Genomic DNA, 24,425 nt, shown 5'->3' with positions numbered 1-24,425 from the left:
ACCCCTATATTTGGATGTTGGTATGCTTAAAGTTGTCCCAGAGGTTCTTAAGCAGAGCTCTCCTCATTTTTTTGCATTCTTGTTTCTTCTTTATGTTCTGTTTGAATGCTTCTTTCTTCCTTATGTTCCAAATTGTTGATTTGAATCCCAGCTACCTTCCCTTCACTGTTGGTTCCCTGTATATTTTTCCTTATTTCACTTTGTATAAGCTTCATTTCTCCCCTTATTTTTCTGCCATACTCAATGAGTTCTCTGAGCATCCTTATCACCAATGTTTTGAACTCTGCATCTGATAGGTTGGCTATCCCTGTTTTGTTTAGTTCTTTTCCTGGGGTTTTGTCCTGTTCTTTCATTTTGGCCATATTTCTTTGCCTCCTCAATTTGGCAGTCTCCCTGTGTTTGTTTCTGTGTATTAAGTAGACTGCTTTTACTCCCTGGCTTAGTAGTGTGGCCTTCGTAGCAAAGGCACCTGTAAATTGTGTGGGGTGGGGCCTTAGGTAAATGCCAGGGCAGGGCAACCTGCTTCACTGCTTTGTGACTGTGTGTGTGGTGGGGACTTGAAGAGGGGATAATGCCACCATCTGGCTTCTGGTGATTTGCTCTGCACTTTCCTCATTTCCACTTACTTCATCCACTTCCCATATGTGATTGGCACCCTTCCAGCTGCTTTCCTGGGGTTTGTGTACATTCTAAGACCATGTGAGCCTTTAAGTGGCAAAAATCCAGCACTTTCTTCTGCCGCCCCAAGCCCCATTGGCTTTTATAGCCAGACGTAATGGGGATTTATCTTCCCAGTGCTGTAACCCTGAGCTGTGCAGTCTGGCCTGAGGCTGGGAACCCTCACTCCCAGGCTGTCCCCCCAATTTTTATCCACCACACATGAACATGGGACCATCCATTCCACCGCTGCTGCCCCCACCACTTCTCTGTGCACCACACTGCCTTTCCACCCTATTTCCATGACTCTGCCTCTCTACCAGTCAGGTTGAATATGGCTACTTTAAATCCTTGGTTGTCAGACTTCTGTGTACTTCAATTTTCTGATGGTTCTGGTTGTTATTTGTTTCTGAGACCTGGTCGTAATTCTTTCCATGGTTGTGCGAGGATGCATAGCTTGTGCCTGCCTCCATCTTGACCAGAAGCCTGAGCTTATGATTTTTAATAATGCAGTTCACAAAACAGTACAAGGTCATATGAAGAAAGTTATTGTATTTCTGTTAACTTCAGCAATTACTTTATTTCTTTAGCTTAGAGAACGGGTCATTATCTGGTTATAATTTTTGCTCAAATTCTTTATTCTCTCTTGAGCTAAACTGAACAATGGAAAATAATTTCCACAAAATGTAATAATACTAACAACTAACTACAGTAAGTTTAAGTCAGGCAGTCTTTTAATTCTGCCAGATGTGTAATGAGACTGTCTCAGAATTGTGTACCCTTACAATCAGCACTGATCTCGAAAAGCACCATTTCAGGCACGTGGTTTCAGTACAGAAAGCAACTCCTTGCACCTGTGGTGAGCTCTCCACTTACTAGGTGGGAAACTGTTCTGAGAGTGACCTTGCATTTTGGGAATCATGTTGTGTCTTCAGGAGAGTATGCAATATCTTGTAAGACCTAATAAAATGCAAATTAGGGCTCCGTTGTAATACACTTCATTAATAAAAATTATAAAACAGTATATTGATAAGCTAGGACACTTGTGATGGCTTTAACTGCATCTTCTTCAGAACTTAGTTGCTTCTGGCACAATAAGGTGTGGAAGAACATCAGGTATATGTTTACTCTGCAGCCTGGAAAAGCTTAATCTCCTAATGCAGTTTGTCAACTCTTAAGTGAAATGGGAAGCATGTATGACAAATGATGACACCAACAGAGAGCTGCTACCTGATGACACCTGGAAGTGATTGCCTTTAACATCCCAGGCATACACACTTTGAATATAGAGATGTACATCCTGTTGAACTTAGAAGTAGTTGTATTGGCTTTGTGTAATAAAGGAAGAATTTTTAACTTAAAAAAAAGCATCCTGATCTCCTCCACATCTTGGCCCTGGCACTAGCCTGAAAGGACTTGTGTTCTGAGACAACACTTGTTGGAAGGGTTCACTGAGTGGTTGGCCAGCAGAGTGCTCTGCTCTGGGGGCGTACCAAGGAGGAGAAAGGCCCACGGCTATGTCCTGGGGCCTCCAGGCCCGCTGTGGCCCAGGCAAATATGGGTTGGATGCCGTTGGAGGCAACCTGTGAGAACAGAGGTAATGTCACCAAGCTGGGGCATTTTGAAGGGGTCTGGGGCTCACTCCATGCCAGCCCCAGCCCTAGGCAGGACCTTGGCCTGGACCCTGTCCTTCTGAGAACAGGCCTGTGTGACCTCCCAAAGGTGCTGGAGAGCCCAGAGAGATGGACTTGTGCTCTGTGATGATAGAGGCCTCACACATGGAGGATGAGACTGATGTCCAGGAGGAGAGTCGGAGAGTCAGTGAGTTCCACTTTGCTGCAACCAGAAAGGAAACAGATAGCACCCCTTTCCCTCCCCCACAGTCCCCTCTTCACAGCCCACTCTGGAGCTAGGGGGACTTAGGTCACCTAGAGTCAGACCGCAGGCCTCAGCAAGGTAGAGTGTGGTTGTTACTCACATTGGCCCACCCCAGCTCTAGCCCTATTGGCTGCCTGTGGCTTCTGAACACTCTGCACTCTCTCTGGTCTCTAGGTTTTTTATTTAGGCTGCCACCCCTGCTAAGCAACTCTGCTCCTTTCTGACTAGTTAGGTCCTCTCCACTCCGCAGGCTTTGGTTCCATCTGCATTCCATATTGCTCTGTGACCTTCTGCCTGACCTCCTAAAGCACCCACATCCCCTGTTCCTGCTCCTCCACACTGCTCACGGGGCCCAGGACTCAGACCCAGGGCATTAGGAGAGAAAGCTGGGAGGTTAAATACCTCCCTTGATTGAATGCTTGTCCCCACTCTCCTCCTTCCCAGGATGCTCTCAGAATTAGATGAACTTACGGTATGTAAAACCTTTGGTAGTAACCCTGGTTTAATAACAATAATTGCCCTAATTTTATGAGTCCCTAGCTCTGAGTCAGGCAGTGTGCTAGGTACTTTTCACAGCAACCCTCCAGGGCTGGACTTTTTATTATATCTACTCTTCAACGAGGAAATGGAGACTCAGAGAAGCCAAGCAACTAATCCCAAGCTACACAGCAATTAAGTGACAGTCTGGGGACTCCCAAGTCACTACTCTCACAATGGGAGGAGAGTTATCATTATTTTTTTGCCAACCTGTTTCCTTCCCCCTTTATCCCTCCCTCCTGGCCTATTATCCTCTGCCTAGTGAGCTTGCATCACTACTAGGGCCCAGGGGTCCAATTAGGGCTCTCCCCAAGGGAACTAACTGAGGCAATCCTGGTCCCAAGAGGGAAGTTTTAATTAGCTATCACTGCTCTTCCAGAAACTCTGATCTGCCCATTGCTACGCCAGCCCAGGCTGGCTTTGTGGCAGGAGGCAGGACTGATATCCAACCCAGCAGCAAAGCCTAAGCCACCCAGCATGGGTGGGAAGTGTGCCTGGGCCCCAGTGCCACCATAGCTCCCTGGGTCCACCACAGCCTTCCCTCATTTGATCCACTAAATGGATTGAATAAATTAAACACATTAATATTTGTAAAGTATTGAAAACAGTGCCTGGTAAAGGCTATATGAATGTTATATTAAAAAACCATCAAGCCAGCAGGGCTGGGTCACAAGGCTATTTCTGGACGTGAAGATGGCATGTTTCTAGGTTACCTGGCAATACTGGGTGACCCATGTGTGGGCTGTCAGCACTGCAAAGTTTGCAATCATGACCCCTTGCAATGTGGGAAGCTTGAGGCTGAGTACATAGCAGGGCTTAGAGGAAGTAAATGACAGGTATGGAGAGGAGGCTGTGCCAGGGGCTGCACCAAGCACTTTTCCCCCCTAAATTTTATTGATGAGAGAGAGAGAGATTTGTTTTGCATTTATTTATGCATTCATTGGCTGATACATTTTTAATTTAAAAAATATTTTTTGTATGTTTTATTGATTATACTGTTATAGTTGTCCCAATTTCTTTTCCCTTTGCTCCCCTCCACCCAGCACTGCCCCTCCCTCCAGCAGTCCCACCCCCTTTAGTCCATGTCCATTGGTCAGGCATATCAGTTCGATTTTACCCTTTCCTGTACTATTCTTAACATCCCCCTTTCTATTCTGCACCCTCCTACTATGCTTCTTAGTCCCGGCACCATTTCCCTCCTTCCCTTCCCCCTCCCAGCTGACACCCCCCCATATGCTCCCCATACCTATGATTCTGTTCCCACTCTGGTTGTCTGCTCAGTTTGTTTTTGTTTTTATTTTTTAGATTCTGTTGTTGATAGTTGTGAGTTTGTTGTCATTTTAATGTTCATAGTTTTGATCTTTTTATTAAATAAGTCCCTTTGACATTTCAGGCCTTGCAGACGCCGCCGCCGCCGCCGCCGCCGCCGCCACCCCGGATATTCCCGCGCCCAGCCATGGCCAACCCCACCGTGTTCTTCGACATCGCTGCTGACGGCGAGCCCTTGGGCCGTGTCTCCTTCGAGCTGTTTGCAGATGAAGTCCCAAAGATGGCAGAAAACTTTCGTGTTCTGAGCACCAGGGAGAAAGGATTTGGTTATAAAGGTTCCTGCTGTCACAGAATTATTCCGGGATTTATGTGCCAGGGTGGGGACTTCACACGCCACAATGGCACAGGCGGCAAGGCCATCTACAGGGAGAAATTCGATGATGAGAATTTCATCCTGAAGCACACAGGTCCTGGCATCTTGTCCATGGTGAATGCTGGCCCCAACACAAACGGTTCCCAGTTCTTCATCTGCACGGCCAAGACCGAGTGGCTGGATGTCACGCATGTGGTCTTCGGCCAGGTGAAAGACGGCATGGGTGTTGTGACAGCCATGGAGCGCTATGGGTCCAGGAATGGCAAGACCAGCAAGAAGATCACCATTACTGACTGTGGACAACTCTAATACATTTGGCGTGGGTTTTATCTTAACCACCAGACCATTCTTTCTGTAGCTCAGGAGAGCACCCCTTCACCCCTCTCTGCTTGGAAATGTTCTGTAATCTTCGTGCTCTCGCCGCAGTTCATTGGGTTCCATATTTTCCTTACCCCTTCCAAGTCTAGCTGGATTGCAGAGTTAAGTTTATGATTATGAAATAAAAACTAAACAACAACAACAACAACAACAAAACATTTCATATAATAAAGGCTTGGTGATGATGAACTCCTTTAGCTTTACCTTGTCTGGGAAGCATTTTATCTGCCCTTCCATTCTAAATGATAGCTTTGCTGGATAGAGTAGTCTTGATTGTAGGTCTGTGCTTTTCATCACTTTGAATAATTCCTGCTGGTCCCTTCTTGCCTGCAGTTTCTTTTGAGAAATCAGCTGGTAGTAGGTAACTTTCTTCTTTTCTCTTGCTGATTTTAAAATTCTCTCTTTATCTTTAGCCTTTGGCATTTTAATTATGATGTGGTCCTCTTTGGGCCTAGCTTGTTTGGGACTCTCTGTGCTTCCTGGACTTATATGTCTATTTCCTTTGTCAAATTAGGGACATTTTACTTATTTTTTCACATAACTTTTCAACTTCTTGCTCTTCCTCTTCTCCTTCTGGCACTCCTATGATTTGGATGCTGGCACATTGGAATTGCCCCAGAGGTTTCTAAGCCTCTCCTCATTTTTTTCAATTCTTGTCTCCTTATTCTGTACTGGTTGACTGTTTATTTCTTCTCTATGTTCCAATATGAATCCTGGTCTCCTTTCCTTCACCACTAGTTTCATGTGGATTTTCCTTCATTTCACTTAGTATAGCCTTCATTTCTTCCCTGGCATGCTAAATCTTTTCTGTCAAGTCTGTGAGCATCATTATCACCAGTGTTTTGAGCTCTGCATCTCCTCATTGCTCAGTTCTCCCACAGGAATTTTGATCTGTCCCTGCTTTTGGGCCATACTTCCCTGTCTCCTCATCTTGACAGCTTTTCATGTTTGCCTCTGTGTCTTAGGTAGAGCTGTCGTCGCACCTGTTACGTTGTAAGGGGCAGAGCCTTAGGTACTCGTCAGCACGGGCAACCCGTTTCACCATGTTGTGGTGCTGTATGTGGGGGAGGGGTCTGAGAGGAAACAATGCTGCTTTCTCAGCACTTGCCCCTTTTCCAGGCACTTCTACCCCTTCCCATACTAAAGAAGCTGTCTCTGTTGAAAGACCAGCAATTTCTTCCTCTGCCCCAATCCTATACTGGTTTTCACAATCAGAAGCAATGTGCCTCTGTTTTCCCTGGCGCTGGAACAGTGAGCTGCATGGTCTGGTCTGGGGCTGGGATTGCTTCCCAGTTTTAAAATGTATGATCGTGCTTTTCACCGTGTCTACAGTCCCTGTGCCACTGCTGCTTCTGCCGCTGCCACTACCACCAGCTACCACAGCCAAGTGCCGCCCTCACAGCTGGTGCAGCAGTGCTGCACCTCATTCTCTCTGTCCTGGCTTTGTCCTTCCTACCTGTTTGGCTGAATAGTTCTTCTTTATTTCTGTTTGTTGAACTTAGATGTAGTTCAATTTTCTGGATCTTCCAGGTTATTTTAGTTTTGAAGTGGTTGTAAATTCCTCCTTAGTTGTGAGGAAAATGCAGTGTGTCTACCTATGCCTCCATCTCGGCCAGAACTAAAACTAAGAAAAACTTTTTAAAGATTTTATTTATTTTTAGAGAGGGGAAGGAAGGGAAATACAGGAGAGAAAAATCAGTGTGAGAGTCGTCGATCAGTTGCCTCTTGCACACCCCCAACTGAAGACCCAGCAAGAAACCTAGGCAAGTGCCCTGACCAGGAACTGAACCAGTGACCTTTCAGTTCACAGGCCAGCAGCCAATCCACTGAGCCACATCAGCCAGGGCCATTAGTTGATTTTTCTATGTGCCCTGACCAGATATCCAACCTGCAGCCTTGACTTATGGGGAGGATACTCTAACCAACTGAACTACCTAGCCAGGGCTTTTTTTCTTTTTTTAACTTTTAAATTGTTTTATTTTTCTTTCTTTTTTTGAATTAGTTTTTCTATTTACCAAGCACTTTCTATACTGTGCACTGCCTTACAGGACAGGGCTCGAATTCTATAGATGAGTCAACCCAGGCTTAGACAGGTGATAAGCATGTCCAGGGTCATGCAACCATAGAGAAGCAAAGCAGGATTTAGACCCAAAGCCTAAGCTCTACGCACTGGAAACCTGACTCTTCCTGGTCTGTACCTCAAGCCACAGGGTCAGTAAGGCATCAGAGCCACAACCTAACCCTAAAGAGGAAAAAGTGTCCCTCTCTGCTCCCAATCAGCCTCCTAGAAGCCTGAGGGCTCTGAGTGTGGGTGTTTGTGGGAGGACCCTTGAGACTCCTTTCCTGTGTCTAAGCTGAGATAATGACAATAAGGATCTGAGGCAGCACCCCTACTCCTGGGAACATGAGGCCTCTCCACCCTGACCCTGGCCTCAGCTGCCTGGCTGCATGCCTCCCCCTCATCAGCAGCTGCCATGCCAGCCCAAGCCAGAACTGAGTCCTCTGGTGCTGTTGCTTCGTAATCAGTCCTAAGTGTTAGAAAGCCCAGTGGGCTGCTATCGAGGGGGCAGCAGCAACTACCTGGCCTGAACCCCACTATCCAACCAATCTTAGGAAGGCTTCAATGGATAATCTACCTCATCTACCCATGGGAGGAAGAGAGGGTGCCCCAGAATTGGGGGAGGAGGCCTGGACTGGGCCAGGAGGAGCTGGATTTGCAGCCCCCAGACATTTGAACTGGGGAAGTGGGGAAAGATAATTCCTAACGGAGGTCTCAGGCCAAAACCACCTGGAGCAAGGCAGACCCTGGGCAGGAGTCAGGATTGTGGGTACAGGCTGTCCGGGCCCAAACCACCATCCTGAGAATAGCTGTGCTGCTGGCCCAGGGCTCAGATGCTAGGGGGAGGTGGGGGTGGGGATGTCCCAGAGAGAGGCCCTGGATGGGGAAATGAAAAGAGAGGATGAGGAAGGCTGACATTGGTCCAGGCTTGGGGTTGGGGGAGCAGCCTGCTGCAACACTGAGGGGGAAATGCATCAGCCTCTCCCCTTTTCACAGGGGCTCCTCCTCTTCTCACAACCCCATTTCCAGGCTGGGGACCACCAAGGACAGGTTTGCAGGCAGCGTGAGGCGTGCAGGTAGATAGCATTCAGCCAGGTATTTTTCCATCCTAGGTTGGATGAGGCGGGGAGATGGGGAGCGAGAGGCAATGTCAGAACGAGAAAGAAGTTGGTCTACAGGCTGGGCAGGCCTTTAGGAGACCTGGGTGCTCAGACCCTGGGCATATGACTGCTCCTGTCTAGGCCTCAGTTTTCCCATGTTGAAGTGGGGACTGGCACCAAGCTGTCGCTGGTCTGAGTTTTCGTGCTGTGGGTCCTGAGAGGCTGAAAGGGTGAGTGTAGGGGCTGTTGGGGAGGTTTAGGGAGCAGAGGCTCCTTTCAGGTCCTTATCACTGGGCCTGGGGAGGGTTTTCTGCCTTTCCTTACTTTCATATGCACAGAGTCCTCCTTGGCCATGAACCCTGCACTTCATAACCATGGTCTGACTCAGCCTTGGGCTGGACACTGGAGTCCCAGTGCTCAGGCAGACCCAGACCCTGCCCTGGAGGAGGTCTACCCACAGTGTAGTAGGGAGCCGGGCTTGTAATCAGGTAATTTTAGCACAGAGATGAGTTTGGGATGCTGAGGCCTCAGAAGAGATGACTAAATGCAGTCTGGAGCTCTGGAAGGCTTTCTGGAGGAAGAGGCCTAAGCTGAATCTTCAAGGCCAACAGAAGTTAGCAAAAAAAGAGCTGGACAAGCATATTCCAAAGCATGGAGGTATGACCCAGCTTCGACTGGCTCTGAGGACTGCAGTGGCAATAGGGAGGCAAGCAGAAGCCAGAATGGGGCACTGAGGAGCCATGGGAGGCTCCAAGCTGGGAAGTGGGGTGACAGGGTCACATTTGGGCATTGGAGAGACCTCTCTGGAGATAGGGAGGGAATGTTTCCCACTGCTTCCAGTACCAAGCCATACCCTTCAGTGGCTGGGCTGTTGGCACAGCCAGAATGGAGATCCTCTCCTGACTCAAGGTCCAGCCCCTATTCCTCAGGCTTCTGCAGCAGCCCCATTCCCACACAGGCACATATCACGCTGGAGTCCATCCGCCTCTCTGACCACACTGGGAAACAGCAGCTGAGGCCCACTCGCTGCCAACACAAAGCCTGGGGGTCCTTAATATTTGATGGGAGGAAAGATGGGAAGGACAGTCAACCCACACTGACTGTTAATTAGAGAACTCCCCTCTTCCTTATAGTCAGGTCACCAAATTATTGCATATGAGCTTTCCTCCCCCACCCACCCCCCATTTTCTTTTTTGTAGCCAATAGGCTGCAGGCACCATCCTCCAGGGAGCCCCATCCCCTTTCTCTGCCTTTGGGATCCCTCTCTGAGTGACTGATTTCCTCTGGAGTTGAGGTGGGGCCCCCACTCTTGGCTCACCATAGCAAGGCAACAGGTTACTCTGTGCCAGCCTCCTCTCCAGAAGGAAGCTCTGATTTGCTGGCACATCTCTGGAAGTAGCTCACCTCACTCCAATCAGATCCCATGACCCTGCCCCACCCCCAGGGCCTATCCAGTCCACATGCTTTGAGCTCACACTGCCGGCCACTGCTACAGCTCAGCCTCAGGCTCTGTGTGCTTGCATAGCAGAGGACTCCTGACAGCCAGCTGTGCCTGAGCCTTCTCTTAGAAGAATTTGGGGTGGAACCCAAGCTCCTCCATTTCTTGGTTATGTGGGCCAGATGCTTCACCCCTCCTCCTCTAGAGCTACCACCAGTTGAAGGCTTACTATAAAGAAAGCTATGAATTCACACAAGCCCTGGGACATGTTCTAATCATGCCCATTTGACCAAGCAGCAAACTGAGAGGTCAAGGGGCTTCCCTAGGGTCACACAGCTCAGTAGGTCAAACCTAAGGTTATATGTTTTCAAACTTCTGCCTCATATGGTTGTAAAAATTAATTGACATAACGTTTATCAAGTGACTGGCACAAGGCCATGGCCCAAGTAGGAGCTCCTTGCCTTGCCTACCCACCAACAGAGATATTCTTCTGTTGGGAGGAAGTAGAAAGGGCAGAGAGGCTATAAAAGCAGTCCAGGTGCCTTCATGGAGGAGGCAATGCCTTTAGCTGGGTCTGAAAGGATTGGGGACAGCATTGCAGTGTGTCTTGGGGAAAGGTGCCATACCTCTCTGTTTCTCTGCCTATAAGGTACCTGCCGGCAACACAACTCCCTTCTCCGGGGGGTGAGAAGGAGCTCCTCCAAGGAAGGAAAGATGTTTGGAAGTAGCAGGTGTGGTCACATTAAGAAGCTGAGGTTTGGGGAGCTGACCTTTAACACTGCCTTCCCAAGAAGCCAGGAGCAGTAATCTGTGTCTGGGTTGGGGTGGAGGAGGAATGTGTGCCTGTGGAGCCTGTGATACCAAGTGTGGTGTGTGTGAGTGTGAAACCTCCTTTTCCGACTAAGCTGCTTTTCTTTGTTAACTCTGCCCAGGAAGCCTGCATAAGAACAGATTGTTCATTCCAACCCCAATACCATTTCTCCTCTCTAATATCACAGCCTAATAAACACATGGGGGCTCCCAGGATTACCTCCCGTCATCAAACGAAGCCTTGAAAGTCACCTCTCTCCATAGGTTCTGCACATGACCCTTGGGGTAGAGAAGAAAAGGGCAAGGTCAGGACCTTCAGAAACTGGCAGTCAGCTGACACTCTACAAAGTTGTTGCCCACACTGATTTTGTTTGACACTCACCTCAGTCTAAGAGGCAGATCTCATGGTTTTCATTTTGCAAATTAGGAAGTTGAGGCTCGGTGTTACAAAGTGGCTGCCGAGTCCCCCACCCTGTGTCCTTTCTTTTATATTTCAACATGTTTAAGTGATGCTGAAAGGAATGGACAAGACACTGATGAAGTGAGCTGCTGCCTTCATGAGTGTCTTGAATTAAGACAGGACTCAGTGGGGTGGGTCTCACTCATGCTCACAGAGATTAGAGAGGACACCAGGCTACCTGAGCACACAACCTGAGAGTCCTAGACCCTACGAGTTGAGAACACCACCCTCTTGCTGTTACAGAACCTCAGCCTATGCTGTTCTGGAACATCTGTGGGGTCCGATTGCCCTCCAAGAAGTGTGACTCCCAATACAAAAGTTTGGTGGAAAAGGAAAGGGGGCTTATTTAAAAGTTTTACAGATTCAGAATAATGGCGTGTTTCTACCGTTATGTCCCACTTCCTTTACAATACCCACAAACACTTAGTACTGCCAAACCAGGCCAGTTTCAGAATATGCCAGTCAGAGATAACATCTTTCAGAAAAGCAGAAGTCTGCAGCTCAGTATTCCCGATCATAGTTCAGCATTTCAGGCATCTCCAACAAATCCATGCTTGGTTAGGCAGGTCCCCACAATTCCAGCCTGATCAGCCATGCTGCCGTGTTCTCCAGGCAGGTTTCCCAGTGGGTCTCCTCTTTCTTACTCCAGACCTCATGACGGACTCTCTCCAAACCACATAGCTTCTCCCTTACACACCAGACCTCCTAGATGACTCCAGTCTACTCCCTTTCAGACCATGTGGCTTCTCTCTCCATTCTCAAGGCTCTCCCTAATTTTCAATGCTGACCCAGAGCACTGTATGTCTTTGTTATGAAAAGTATCTCTTAAGTCTATCATCCACCCTTTTGCCCTGGGCTGTAGCACAGCTGTTATCTAGCTATCAGCTTGACATAGACATGCAAAATACATTAAAAGCTGTATTATCTCCTATCCCCATCCCCAAAACCTTGGGCTGTGGGGACTTTAGGGACCCCTCCCCCACTCTGTTACACTCTCACCCCCTAAATAGCAGGGCAAAGGTGGGGCAAGGAGTGGTGTGCTGGAGGAAGGGGAAGGGAGGGCAAGAGTAGGGAAGAACAAACAGCCTGTGACCTGAGCCTTGGCTATGACCACTGGTTGTCAGCACACAGATGAGCTTCCCTGTTGCTAAGGTGTGGGAGTACGAAGATCCCCACCCTGTTGTGTGATCTTGGGAAAGCTCCAACCATCTCTGAATCTCTGCTGCTACCCAGATCTCTCCAAGACTATTTCTAACGACCCTCTAGCTCTCAACTAAGTGATATGATACCCTCTCTTCTCCCAGTTGACCTTCACTTCCTCTTCCTATTCCTACCTGTAGTGTCTAGCCCCTCCTCCTCAGTTCCAGCTGCTCCATCAGTTTCCTGACTCTTGGAACCTGGGGCCTTAGGCCTGCACTGCCTTCTGACTCAGGCAGCCCTGACCTTTGGGATGTGAGCAGGTGGCCTGGGTGGTTTTGCCCCATGAACTTGTTCTGACCTTTGGCATGTCCACCTGTATCCCCCTCCTCCATTGTACACACCTGTCCCCAGTTCTTGGGCAGCCCAGGAACATGCCAGGTTTCTTCAGAGAAAGTAGCCTCACCAGGGGCTTCTCATCCCAAATCAGGTGGTCCAGAGAGTTGGGGCAAGTGGGGACAGCCCTTCCACCCCTCCAGCCTCTCTTGGCAACATACCATTCTTGGCTGGGATGCTCACCCCATCTCATCTCCCAGGCTACACATACTCAAGTCTGTCTTATTGAGAGAGATTTGCCAGAAAAGTTCAGATCACTTTGCAACTCCCCCAGTACCCTTAATCCTGATTCACTACAGGGATGGGAAAATTACCCCTTCCTCAAACAGGTGTGGTGCTCTAACAAGAGTTGAGATACATCTGTCTGGAATTTGTCCTCATTGGCAGCACTAAGGAGCCCTTCTCCAGCCCCCATGCCACTAGAACTGGCCAAGGGAGCCAGAGGACCTACTGTGTGCCTGATATTTTAATATAACCTCTTCTAAGCCTTACAACACAACCTCTAGGACATAACTTCAGTTTTACTAAAATAAGGAAGCTGAAGCTCAGCAAGATCAAGTGGCACGCACTAGGGCCCGTAGCTAGAAACTGACAATGAATGAATAATCTAATGGACTGGCTGAATGAGGTCGTGTGAGGGGCGCGACCGGCTCTGGTTCACGGAGTGCGGTGGGTACAAACAGTGCACAGCGCTTGCAGCCAGGGCCTCGGAGAGTTGGCCCACGCATGCCCTCCGTAACCTGGGGCCAGGGGAGCGCAGGCTCCTAGAAGCGCTGCCGGGCTCTGACCCAACCGCGCTGGCCGCCCCGCCCCCGCTCCCGCCCCCGCCCCCGCCCCGCCCCCAGCCCTCCCCTCTCAGGACCGCAGACGGCGCCCGGCGGCGGCGCGAACAGCCGCGAGGTGGTTAGTTCCAGGCTCAGAGCTCACCGCGCGTTCCCGCGCAGGACCCAGCGGGACAAGGACCCACTGCCTCGGCTGCGCTGCAGGATGCGGACGCGGCTCCGGGCGACCGCTGCGGGCCGCCTGACGCCCTGCAGGTAGGAGCTCGGCAGCTCGGCCGGCTTGGAAACTTGGGCCGAGTTTGCGGTACGCGCGTGGGGAAGGGGTGGGCGGCGCTGCCCCAGGGCGCCCCCACCGGCCGTCCGGTGGAATGGAGCGCGCCGGGCCTGAGCCGAGGGTGGTGTGGCTGCTGGCTGCTGCCAGCCCCCAGCGGAAGGGCTGCGGGCCCCGGGCTGCGCCGCTGCCCTGACTCTCCCTGGACTTCGAGGCTCCGGGGGCCGGTAACGCTCTGGAGCTCCAGCGGGGCCCCGGCGCGGGGCTGGAGAGAAGGAGCGTGCGGCCGAGCCCCCGGGCCTCCCGCGGGGCCTGGCTCTCGTGTACTGTCTGGGCGGAGCTGTGGGGGTGGGGGGCTGGGGGGTGGGGATGGGCAGCAGGGGTACTGGGCCTGGGGGGCGGCGGGCGCTGAGGCGCCACGGGACCATGGACGCGCCCTGCTGGGACGGGACGGCCCTGCGATTTCCTCGCTACCTCTTGACTCACTCTCTGGCCTCAGCCCAGGCTGGCGGGATCGCCCCGAGGCGGTGGCAGCCCGAATTCTGTGGACCGGCCGCCCCCTGCTCTGGATCTCCCGCCAGTCTTTGGGTGTCGGTCGATGGGTTCCATGCGCGGGCCTGCGTGCGTGCACACATGTGCCGGGGCCCGAGCGAAGGGAGAATGCAGTTCTGGAGGGGCGTATGTGCAGATGTGGGCCATTAACGTACTTGCAACAGGCACGGGTTTGCCTGCGTGGCGGCAGCCTGTATATCAGCCTGCTGGGGTGCACGTGCGCCCCAGTGCCGCTGAGCAGGGCATGGGGACACCTGAAGCCCTAAAGCCAGGTGGCTGAGGGCCCCAGACACCAGAGTTATGGGCAGAGCGGGTAGAAGAAAGTGGGTGAAAGCCAATCCCGCGACCCTGCTCCCTCCACTGTAGCCTGGACTGCCCAGGTTCGGTTCTAGGAATAGCAGGGTCCCAGACCTCCGCTGGGGGAAGTGTGAGAATTCATGGACGGGGCCTTATTCAGTCCTTGAGAGAGGCCAGACGCTGGCCACAGCTGGGCAGGATTACTCTCTTCTTGCTGGTCTTTCCCAACATCCATCCAGAGACCCCCCTAGAGGTGGAAGAGGGAATTGGGCCATGGATTTGTTTGTCTCCCTGGCTGCTTAGGGCCTGGATGGCACAGAGCTGGTCGGCTCTTCTGGACCCTGCCCTGGGCTTTGGTTGAGTTTGGTCCTCCCAGCCCAGCTCCAACCTCAGCCAGCAAACACTGTGGTGGCCCAAATAGTGATGAGACCCTGCTCCCTGGAGTTCCATCTTTCTCCAAGCAATTGCTTGCCAACTCAGTATGTGTGTGTCAGGAAAGAAGACTACTACTGACTACTGACTTGAGTAGAGAGGGGCCTCACTTGAGGGAGTGTATGCTGGGCTCTCCATCTCCTACTAGCAAGAAGTAAGGTCACCTCCATATACTTCATAGCTCTCTGGAGACTCCTCTCTTCTAAAGGCTCCTGAGGGTCCCAGGGGTGGCCTCACCTCTAGGCTGGGTCACCTGGGGGTGTTTTGGGAAGTCTCCAGGGAGAAGGCATACAGTGGGCAGAGCCCAGGAGTGAAGAACTCCTGGGACTGAGGGTAGGTATGGAGGAGTTTCCAAGGAGCATGTGGGGGAGGTGAGACTGAGCCAGCACTTATTTACTCCAGAGCTCCTGAGGGTGGGGGGTGGGGGGCTCAGCACCTCACAACCATACAATCCTTTTAGAGAGAGTGAGGAAGTGGGAGAGAGAGAGGGAGAGAGGAAGAAAGAGAGGACAAACAATTTGTTGTTACACTTATTTATGCATTTATTGGTTGATTCTTGTATGTGCCCTGATCAAGGATCAAACCTGCAACCTTAGCATATCTGGACAATGCTCTAACCAGCTGAGCTACCTGGCAAGGGCCATACAACCCTTTCTTGTTTAGTATAGGGCACGACTGTTGATACTGTGGTCCTGATGCTCCCTCCTATCTTCTCTGGGACATTCCTTCTCTAGGCTGGCCTGAGCTGTCAGTTTCTGGCTAGGAGATGAGCCAGCGTTCTGAGAGTCCCACCTGGCTTCTTTGGGATGGGAGTGTGCACTGGCCCCCATACTACCTTTGGCTTTTCCTGTCCCCAAAATATGCCAGTCTAACACTGAACCTGTAGCTGTCATTGGCTACCAGCCAGAAGGGAGGAGAGAGCTGGGTGAGGGGGCTATTCTTGGCTTGTTGGTAATAGAAACCTGTGACACCTGGTTCATGGCCTAATCATAGCAAGATTGAGCTGATTTATTTTTTTCTAAACCATCTGAGGGTTTCGGGGAACAGGGTGCTGGAGGAGGTAGAGGGAGGTTAGTGTGGCCCTAGCGGACTGACCTCACGACCCCTCATAGGTCATTGAGTGCCTGCTGCCTTGAGGAAATCCACGCTTGATCTCTGTGGGCCTGGGTTCCAGTCTTTGCTTAGCTTTGCTTCAGGGCCTTAGTCTTTCTCTGGCACTCAGTTTTAACATCAATATAATGGGGGTAGTTGCAGACTAGCACTATGCGCACCCTGGAGGCTCCCTGCTGGACATTCACATCCTCCCACCGTCCCACCTGCTTGTCCTGGTTCTGTTTCCACCATGTGCCTGGGATCTGCCAACTTCAGCTTAAGGACGGGGATGGACACAGGTTCCCCCTCCCCCTAAGTTTTGGGACCTTCCTGCTAGTGCCACAGCACCATCTGCAGGATAGCCTTGGCTGTCCTGTTGGGGGCAGGGCTAAAGTGGGAGGGTGCAGCTTGTACAAAGTGATTCACCTGGTCACCTCTCCTGGGGGGCCACCCTTCAGAAACAAACCCAGTATCTGTTTTGCTCTGGACCTAGGGACCTGGGTTCCAGGCCTGGTTCTGCCAGTTTTTAATAAAGTTGGCAGGTCAGATCTTGTGTGGAATGTAAGTGACTCCATCTTTTTTCTCTTTTAAAGATTTTATTTATTTAGTTTTAGAGGAAGGAGGAAGAAAGAGAGAGAAACATCAATCTGTGGTTGCCTCTCATGCGCCCCCAACTGGGGACCTGGCTTGCAACTCAGTCATGTGCTCTGACCGGGAATCAAACCAGCAGCCCTTTGGTGTGCAGGTTGGCACTCAAACCACTGAGCCACACCAGCCAGGGGTCTTTCTTCCTTCCTTCCTCCCTCCCTTCTTTCCTTCCTTTCTTTCTTTCCTTTTTAAGTATATTTTATTTATTATGCTATTACAGTTGCCCCAATTTTTTCTCCTTCGTCCCTCTCTTCCCAGTATCTCCCTTCTCTCCAGCAATGCCCCCCTCCCTTAGTTCATGTCCATGGGTCATGCACATAAGTTCTTTGGCTTCTCCATTTCCTATACTATTCTTAATGTCCCCATATTTATTTTGTACGTACCAATTATGCTTCTTGATCCCTGCACCTTTTCCCCATTCTCCTTTCCCCTCCCCACTGACAACCCTCCATATGATCTCCAAATCTGTGGTTATGTTCTTGTTCTAGTTGTTTGCTTAGTTTGTTTTTTAGATTTAGTTGTTGATAGTTGTGAGTTTCTTGTCATTTTAATGGTCATAGTTTTGATCTTCTTTTTCTTACACAAGTTCCTTTAATATTTCATATAATAATGGCTTGGTGATCATGAACTCCTTTAGCTTGACCTTGTCTGGGAAGCACTTCATCTGCCCTTCCATCCTAAATGGTAGCTTTGCTGGATAGAGTAATCTTGGTTGTAGGTCCTTGCTTTTTATCCCTTTGAATACTTCTTGCCAGTCCTTTCTTGCCTGTAAAGTTTCTTTTGAGAAATCAGCTGACAGTCTTATGGGAACTCCTTTGTAGGTAACTCTGCTTTTCTCTTGCTGCTTTTAAGATTCTCTCTTTATCTTTAACCTTTGGCATTTTAATTATGATGTGTCTTGGTGTGGCCCTCTTTGGGTCTAGCTTCTTTGGGACTCTCTGTGCTTCCTGGACTTGTATGTCTATTTCCTTTGCCAAATTAGGGAAGTTTTTCTTCATTATTTTTTTACATAAGTTTTCAATTTCTTGCTTTTCCTCTTCCCCTTCTGTCACCCCTATGATTCGTATGTTGATACATTTAAAGTTGTCCCGGAGGTTTCTAAGCCTCTCCTCATTGTTTTCAACTCTTGTGTCTTCATTCTGTACTGCTTGTTTACTTCTGCCCTATGTTCCAAATCGTTGATTTCAATCCCAGCTTCCTTTCCTTCACCATTGGTTTCGTGTGAATTTTCCTTTGCTTCATTTAGTATAGCCTTCACTTCTTCCCTTATGTGTTTGCTTTACTCAGTCATGACTATCTGTCAAGTCTGAGCATTGTTATCAGCAGTGTTTTGAACTAGAACCCTTAATCCCCTCCCCTTCCCCTAGGTTAGTTCCGGAATAAGTACAGAATCCTTGGCTAATCCCAACATTTTCATTAGTTCTCTTTCCAGGGTGAGTCACCCTAAGTGTTATCTATATTTCTTAACTTGCTTTGACACCTGATCCCTTTGATCACCCACACATTCTCCCTGCTTAGAAGATGTAAGCACATGGTCTGGGGGTGGAAGGTGCCGGAATTCATTTTGTCTTGCTGCTGTCCAGTACTGCGTTTCTGTACAGGACTTCCCTATTAAATTCATTAACTGACAAACTAGACTTGTCTGCCTCCTTCGTTGGTCTCTGCTCCTTCTGTGTGTTGTGGCTGCTTTGCATATACAGCCCTCTTCCAAAACAGACCTAAAGAATGTCACGGGCCCTGACTGGTATGGCTCAGTTGGTTGGGTATTGTCCCGCAAACAGAAAGGTCGCCAGTTCGATTCCCATCAGGGCACATGCCTGGGTTGTGGGCTCAGTCCCCAGTTGAAGTGCTTTCAGAAGGCAAGCAGCTGATGTTTTTCTCCCTCTTTCTCTCTCCCTTCTTCTCCTTCTAAAATAAGATAAGATAAAATCTTAAAAAAAAAAAATACGTTGCAGGAATTCTGAATTTGTAGACAATGCCCGATTCCACATCTTGATTGCAGCGGGCATCTTGAGATCGCTATGGACCTTGGCATAAGAGCTTGTCATGGGAGGTCAGAACCTGCCTCTCATATCATCTCTTTCATCAGTTACTTAGGGTTGACTGGGTCTTCTTATCTATATTTTGGGGAGGGGAGTAGCTAACAAAGTGATCCTCAGGCTAAAGTGTCCTCAAAGTCTGAAAGCCCAAGGAAGTGATCTTAGAAGTCGTGTGGAGTGGAGGTGCAGGAGTATGTGTAGGGCTGCTGCACAAGAATTTATTAACAAAGCATTACGCAGCTTAAAATATAAAGTTGGGAACCTCTGCATTATATGGCTCATGCATTCATTCATTTATTCAGTGTCTTTATTAAGCATCTTCTAAGTGCCAAGTAGCAGTGAGCCAGTGAGAGCAGCAGCCCTGTATTGCTTGCCTGTAGCCTGTTCTTCTCATGTCCCGTGTCTGTCTCCCTCTCTGTCCCAGGTCAGCAGTTGAGTAGCTGGGGCCCCAGAGGGCTTGAAGCCTTTTCACGGTGATGGCGGAGAAGCGGCCACAGGGCATCCTGGGGCCTGTGATGTATGGCAAGCTGCCCCGTCTAGAGGCCGACTCTGGACCCCGGCACAGCTTGGTCCCCTCCACTGCTAACCAGGACCCCTGCGACTACAATGGTGCCTATTTTTCCTGCCCTATGGAGGGTGCTCCCAAAGCGGGGTCTGAGCAGTTGGCATCCTGGACGCCGTACCCACCCTTGTATCCTACCAGCGTAGCAGGACCAACACTTCAGGAAGACAACCTGTTGACCAGCTGTCTGTTGTATCGCCCGTCAGCAGGAAGCTCTGACAAGGTGCAGGACTCTGGCCCTGTTGAGCTCCTGCCCTTCAGTCCCCAAGCTCATTCCTACCCAGGCCCGCCGCTGGCAGCACCCAAACCTGTCTATCGCAGCCCTCTGTGTTATGGACTCTCAACCTGCCTGGGGGAAGGGGCAGCTAAGAGGTCATTGGATGTTGATTGGACACTGATGGCTGGGCCCCTGTTACCCGCAGCCGACCCACCTTGTTCTCTGACCCTGGCTCCTGGCAAGAGTCATTCCCTGGATGGCACCTTCTTGCGTGGAATGCCAGTTGGGGGAGCTGGCAGAGACTCCTCAGGGAACTTCTCCCCATGCCAGGCATTTCTGGACAAGTTTCAGACCATCCACAGCACAGGCTTCCTGGCCTCCAAGTATGTAGGTCCTTACTCTGGGGACCCCAAGCAGTCATTGTCCGAGGGACACCCCAGTCCTTGGACCCAGCTGGCCCACCCCTTGGGGCCAGCTCACCAGGAAACAGTGCCCTCCCACTACCCACTCCCCCCACCTCCGCAGGCCCTATCTTGCCCTCCAGCCTGTCACCACCCGGAGAAGCAGAGCAACTACAACTCTGTGCCCCAGCTGCAGCCTCTGGGAGCCCACAAGGGAGTTGGGTACCCAGCTGGTGGGCTGAACAGCTCCTATCTGAGGCACCAGACAGTCCAAACACCCTGTATGCCCCCAGTGGGGCTGGATACTTACCCCTACCCTTCTGTCCCCCTCCCAACGCCCTCACCAGGTCTCAAGGTGGAGCCACCTCTAGCTCCACGGTGCCTGCTAGACTTTGTCCCCCAGTCGCTGGGCTTTCCTTATGGACAGGATGACCTCGCTCTCTATGGAGCATCCCCAGGGCCCAGAAGGACACCACCTTCCCAGAACAGTGTTCAGGCTGTGCCACAGCCCAGTGCCATCCAGCGAGCATGCCAGCCTATGCCTGCCAGTCAGCCGTGCCCAGAGCCTGTGAGGCCTACAGAGAAGCCAGTGCAGGAAGCTCAGGAGACCATGTGGCTACCAAGCTGCAGGAAAGAGCAGCTCCAGCACCAGCTCAAAGAGCACCCCGGGGCACCCATTGTCATTGGAGATAGTCCAGTTCCCTGCACCCCACCAGCACTCCCATCCTGTGCCCAGGAGCGCCAGCCTCTTCCAGACAACCAGGGCACACCGCCCTCTGGTTCACCACCCATGCCCATTATCGACAATGTCTTCAGCCTGGCCCCCTACCGTGACTATCTAGATGTGCAGGCACTCGAGGCCACATCTGAGTCTGATCCAGCCCCAGCCCCGGCCCCCAAGGACAGCCGTGACAAAGACTCCAGGGAGACTCCATCTGCCCAGGAGGCCCCTTTGAGGGTGCATTGCTCACTTAGGGAGGAGGTGGCACTGGACTTAAGTGTGAAGAAACCTGTGGCAGAGGCTTCTCCTATCAAGGCCCCTGGTCCTGCAGTGCACTCCAAGCTCCCGGTAGCTGTGGCTGTGCCAAGTGTGGGGAGCACAGTCTCAGAGCTGCCTGAGGTGCCAGTGACCACAGAGGCCACCCCAAAGACCAACTTCCACAGTTCTGTGGCCTTCATGTTTAGAAAATTCAAGATCCTCCGGCCGGCACCCTTGCCTGCAGCCATGGTCCCATCTGTACACACCTCGGTCCCTGCCTCTGACCAGCCTGCACCCACCCCTCCGTCTGTGCCCATTGGACTACAGATTCTCACCCAGCCCTTGCCTGTGGCCTGCTTTGACCTGGCACTGCCCAGTTCTCCAGCTGTATCTGTGGCCGCCCCAGCCCCTGCTCTGGCTCCATCACCTGCTCCGGCCCAGGCTCCAACTCCAGCTTCTACCCCTGTCACAGTGGACTCCCCAGAGCAATACTTTGCAGGTCTGCATGAGTCCCTGTGTAATGCCATCTCGGGCTCAGTGGCCCACTCCCCGCCCGAGAAGCTGCGTGAATGGCTGGAGACGGCCGGGCCTTGGGGCCAGGCGGCGTGGCAGGACGGCCAGGCTGTGCAGGGGCTTCTGGGCAAGCTTCTGTCCCAGCTGCAGCGCTTCGTGTGCACGCAGCAGTGCCCCTTCCCCCATGTGGTTCGGGCTGGCGCTATCTTTGTGCCCATCCACCTGGTGAAGGAGCGGCTTTTCCCGAGGCTTCCGCCTGCTTCTGTGGACCACGTGCTGCAGGAGCATCGGGTGGAGCTGCGGCCCACCACACTGTCAGAGGAGCGGGCATTGCGAGAGCGAGCCCTGCGCGGCTGCACCTCGCGCATGCTGAAGTTGCTGGCGCTGCGCCAGCTGCCTGACATATATCCTGACCTGCTGGGCCTGCAGTGGCATGACTGTGTACGCCGCCAGCTGGGTGAGCATGGGGCAGCCCCAGTCACCACCAAAAGCTGTGTGAGCGAGTGACAGGTGTGTGCGCTGTATGAGTGCTCACAGCCAGGGGCCGAGGGATTCCTGGGCCTCTGGAAAGGGCAGGGAGGCCCTAGAACCTGGGCAGGGGGTGGGGAAGGGCACGGGGGTGGCTGGCCTTCCACGGCGGGCTCTATGGACCCCCCCCATCCTTCTTCACCCCCAGCATCAGTGACAGCCTTTATAGCCTCCTCTGTAAGCCTCAGAACATGCCAACTACTGTCTACATGGAAATGTTTTCTTAGACCTCCTGGATTTCCCCTCCCTCTTCTGTTCCTTCTGTCTTCACTGCAGGCATCTCTGGACTCTGGGGCTCTGCCTAGGCCCTGCTTGTTATCTGAGGTTATTTCCTTATGTCTCTGTCTCCCAGCCTCCCCACTTCTGAGCTCCTGCCCCAAATAACCAATTGCATGCTGGACTTCTGCACCTGGTGTCTCTCTGACCCTTAACTCCTCTCCAGCCACACTCCTGAGCTTTCCCCTAAGATCATGTCCCATTCCAGGAAACAGCACCTCCTCTCATCCCATGCCTCATTCCTGAAACCCAGCAGGGGTCTCTCCTGCCCCCAACACTATTGCCTTCCGAGTGCACTGTTTTCAACCTCCCCAGGTATTTGCATTCATGGAAGTGTCCCAGAAAGTCAGCATCTTGTTTTGCTGTTTGCTTTTCCCAACTAACTTGCGCTCATTGCTCTCCAGCATGCTCTGTGCCTTTCAGAGCACCATCTGCTCAGCTCAGGTGGCTCAACCTCACCCTTTGGGGACTTGTGCCCTGCCTCGTGGTGGACACCATCTCACTTCTCCTTCCAGGACTTTGGTGTTGGTGCCCAGTGGTATCTGTTGCTGCCTCTTCTACCTCAGGAGATCTGGAACCAAGGCCTGCTTTGTCTTTCTCTTGTTCCCTTGCCTTCTCACTGCTAGCCTCTGTCCAGCTGTGCCTCTGCAGAACTATTCCTCGCCCCCTCCCCCAACTGGCACCCTTGCCCTGAGCTCTTACCCGGTCCAGGCTCCAGGTCGGGTAGAGAAGGGACTGAAGAAATTAGGGGCAGATGTGGAGCTTGGCAGATGTGTGAGCATTGCTGACCCCTGAGAACTTAAGAAATTGGGGCGTTTGACCTAATGGGACACAAAGAATGTTAGTAGGAATGTTCTACTCCGAAGGAGGAGGGTGTCGTGCATCGTGCAGAGGCTGCCCGGCCCTACCTTCTCCCTGTACGGTTGGGCAATCTGGTGCCCAGAGGTAGGTCCATTTTCCTGGGCTGCCTGCTGGACAGTGGGACCCAGGGCACTTTACAGTCCCCTTCTGCTCTGACTGGGGCTACAGGAGTCGGGGGCCTGGTGAGGAAATGACTGGGGCCCAGATTCCTGCAGCTAGCTAGACTTTAGTACCCCTGTCCCCACTCCTTTCTTGGGCTTTGGGTCTTCCCCCTATCTTTGTGGTGCCACCCTTCTATGGTGTCCTTAAGATAGTACTTGGCAGTCTGTCTTCCAAGTAGCTGTGCTTTCAGTCAGGAGTCCCTTCCCATGTCCTCTGATGCTCCCTCCACCCTCTTCCCTCTGGGCTCTGCTTTCAGGGAAGTCCCTACAGGGCTTGGGCTCCTGCCCTGGTGGCAGTGTGGCAGAAAATGATGGCGCTTTGTGAAGCATGGCCTTCTCTCTGTGAGACCCCTTTCCTCTTGTCTTCACACCAAACAGCTTCTCCCGAGTAGTGCCCTTATCAGGTAGAGCTCTGGCATTACCTGGGAAGAAGCATGCCCTCTCAGCTTAATGGTTTGGCCAGCAGGCCTGTACAGGGGAAGTAGGTCATGATTTCTGTGACCCTGCTGGGGCCGTCCTGGCCTGGGACAGAGCAGGACCACTTTGGAGGCCAGGAGATAGGATATGAGGGTGTTGGGGTCTGTAGCATGACTGTGTGTTTATTTTTCAGGTGACTTTGACACTGAGCCTGGATTTGTACCCTCCTCAGAATCCACCGTGGCCAGAGATGAGTCAGGAAGCCTACCCCTGACTCAGAAGCCATCCATCTCCAAGGCTAGGAAGCCAGGGAGGAAGCCAACAACTCCTGATCTGGAGAAGGCAGAGGCAGCTGCTGGGGGAGGGTCCCACAGTACCTCACCTGCCCCCGATGCCAACGCCAGCCCATCCAGCCCTACACTGAGGGCCCGCTGCCGAAGACTGCTGGCAAGCGTCTGGCTTAATGGCCTGGCACTGCCCACTTGGGGCCACGAGGCCTTGGGAGCAGCCCTGCCCTCACCCTGCCCACGGCTGTTGGGCGGCCAGAGTCATCCCCTGTAGCACTGGTGGCTGGTGCTGTTCGGACAGCCGCTGTTTGGTCATCACGCTGCCCGCCCCTCCTTCCAGCCAGCTGCCCAGGCGAGCAGTGCCTGTGCCCTTGGGGTTCCTCTGGTTCCCCCCTTGCCCTCCTCCCCACTCCCCACCAGGCTGGGCTGGGAGTCCCTGGGCTTTTAACTCAAGGGCCTTGATTAGAAAGGACTACTTTCTACTTCATTCTTAGAGAAGGCATGTGTACTTTGGAGCTTCACCAGCTGAGGGTGGGATCCTGGCTTCTGTGTTTCTGGTTGTGTGATTGGTCAGGTCACTTCCTCTCTTGAGCCCGTAGTCCCCATTTGTAAAATGAC

The 24,425-nt window shown here is 51.8% G+C and overlaps 1 protein-coding gene and 1 pseudogene across 3 annotated transcripts; both read left to right on the top strand.

Moving 5' to 3' along the window:
* Positions 1-4,492: 4,492 nt before the first annotated feature.
* Positions 4,493-5,225, top strand: LOC150015645 (peptidyl-prolyl cis-trans isomerase A pseudogene; annotated as a pseudogene).
* An 8,147-nt stretch (positions 5,226-13,372) lies between these two features.
* PRMT2IP (PRMT2 interacting protein) lies at positions 13,373-24,112 on the top strand. 3 transcript variants are annotated; one of them, XM_090269990.1, is made up of 3 exons: positions 13,373-13,529; positions 19,030-21,263; positions 23,714-24,112. In XM_090269990.1, exons 2-3 carry the CDS (start codon positions 19,082-19,084, stop codon positions 24,079-24,081), a joined length of 2,550 nt encoding a protein of 849 aa, XP_090126116.1. In that variant the 5' UTR covers positions 13,373-13,529; positions 19,030-19,081; the 3' UTR covers positions 24,082-24,112. The 3 variants fall into 3 exon arrangements, with proteins under 3 accessions (XP_090126116.1, XP_090126114.1, XP_090126115.1); XM_090269988.1 differs by having other exon boundaries at positions 19,030-21,734; XM_090269989.1 differs by having other exon boundaries at positions 19,030-21,787; positions 23,714-23,776.
* Positions 24,113-24,425: the final 313 nt, after the last annotated feature.

This window comes from Furipterus horrens, unplaced genomic scaffold (genome assembly GCF_987537825.1).
Source record: "Furipterus horrens unplaced genomic scaffold, mFurHor1.1.pri manual_scaffold_3, whole genome shotgun sequence".
NCBI lineage: Eukaryota > Metazoa > Chordata > Mammalia > Chiroptera > Furipteridae > Furipterus > Furipterus horrens.
This window is presented reverse-complemented; position numbering and strand designations above follow the sequence as displayed.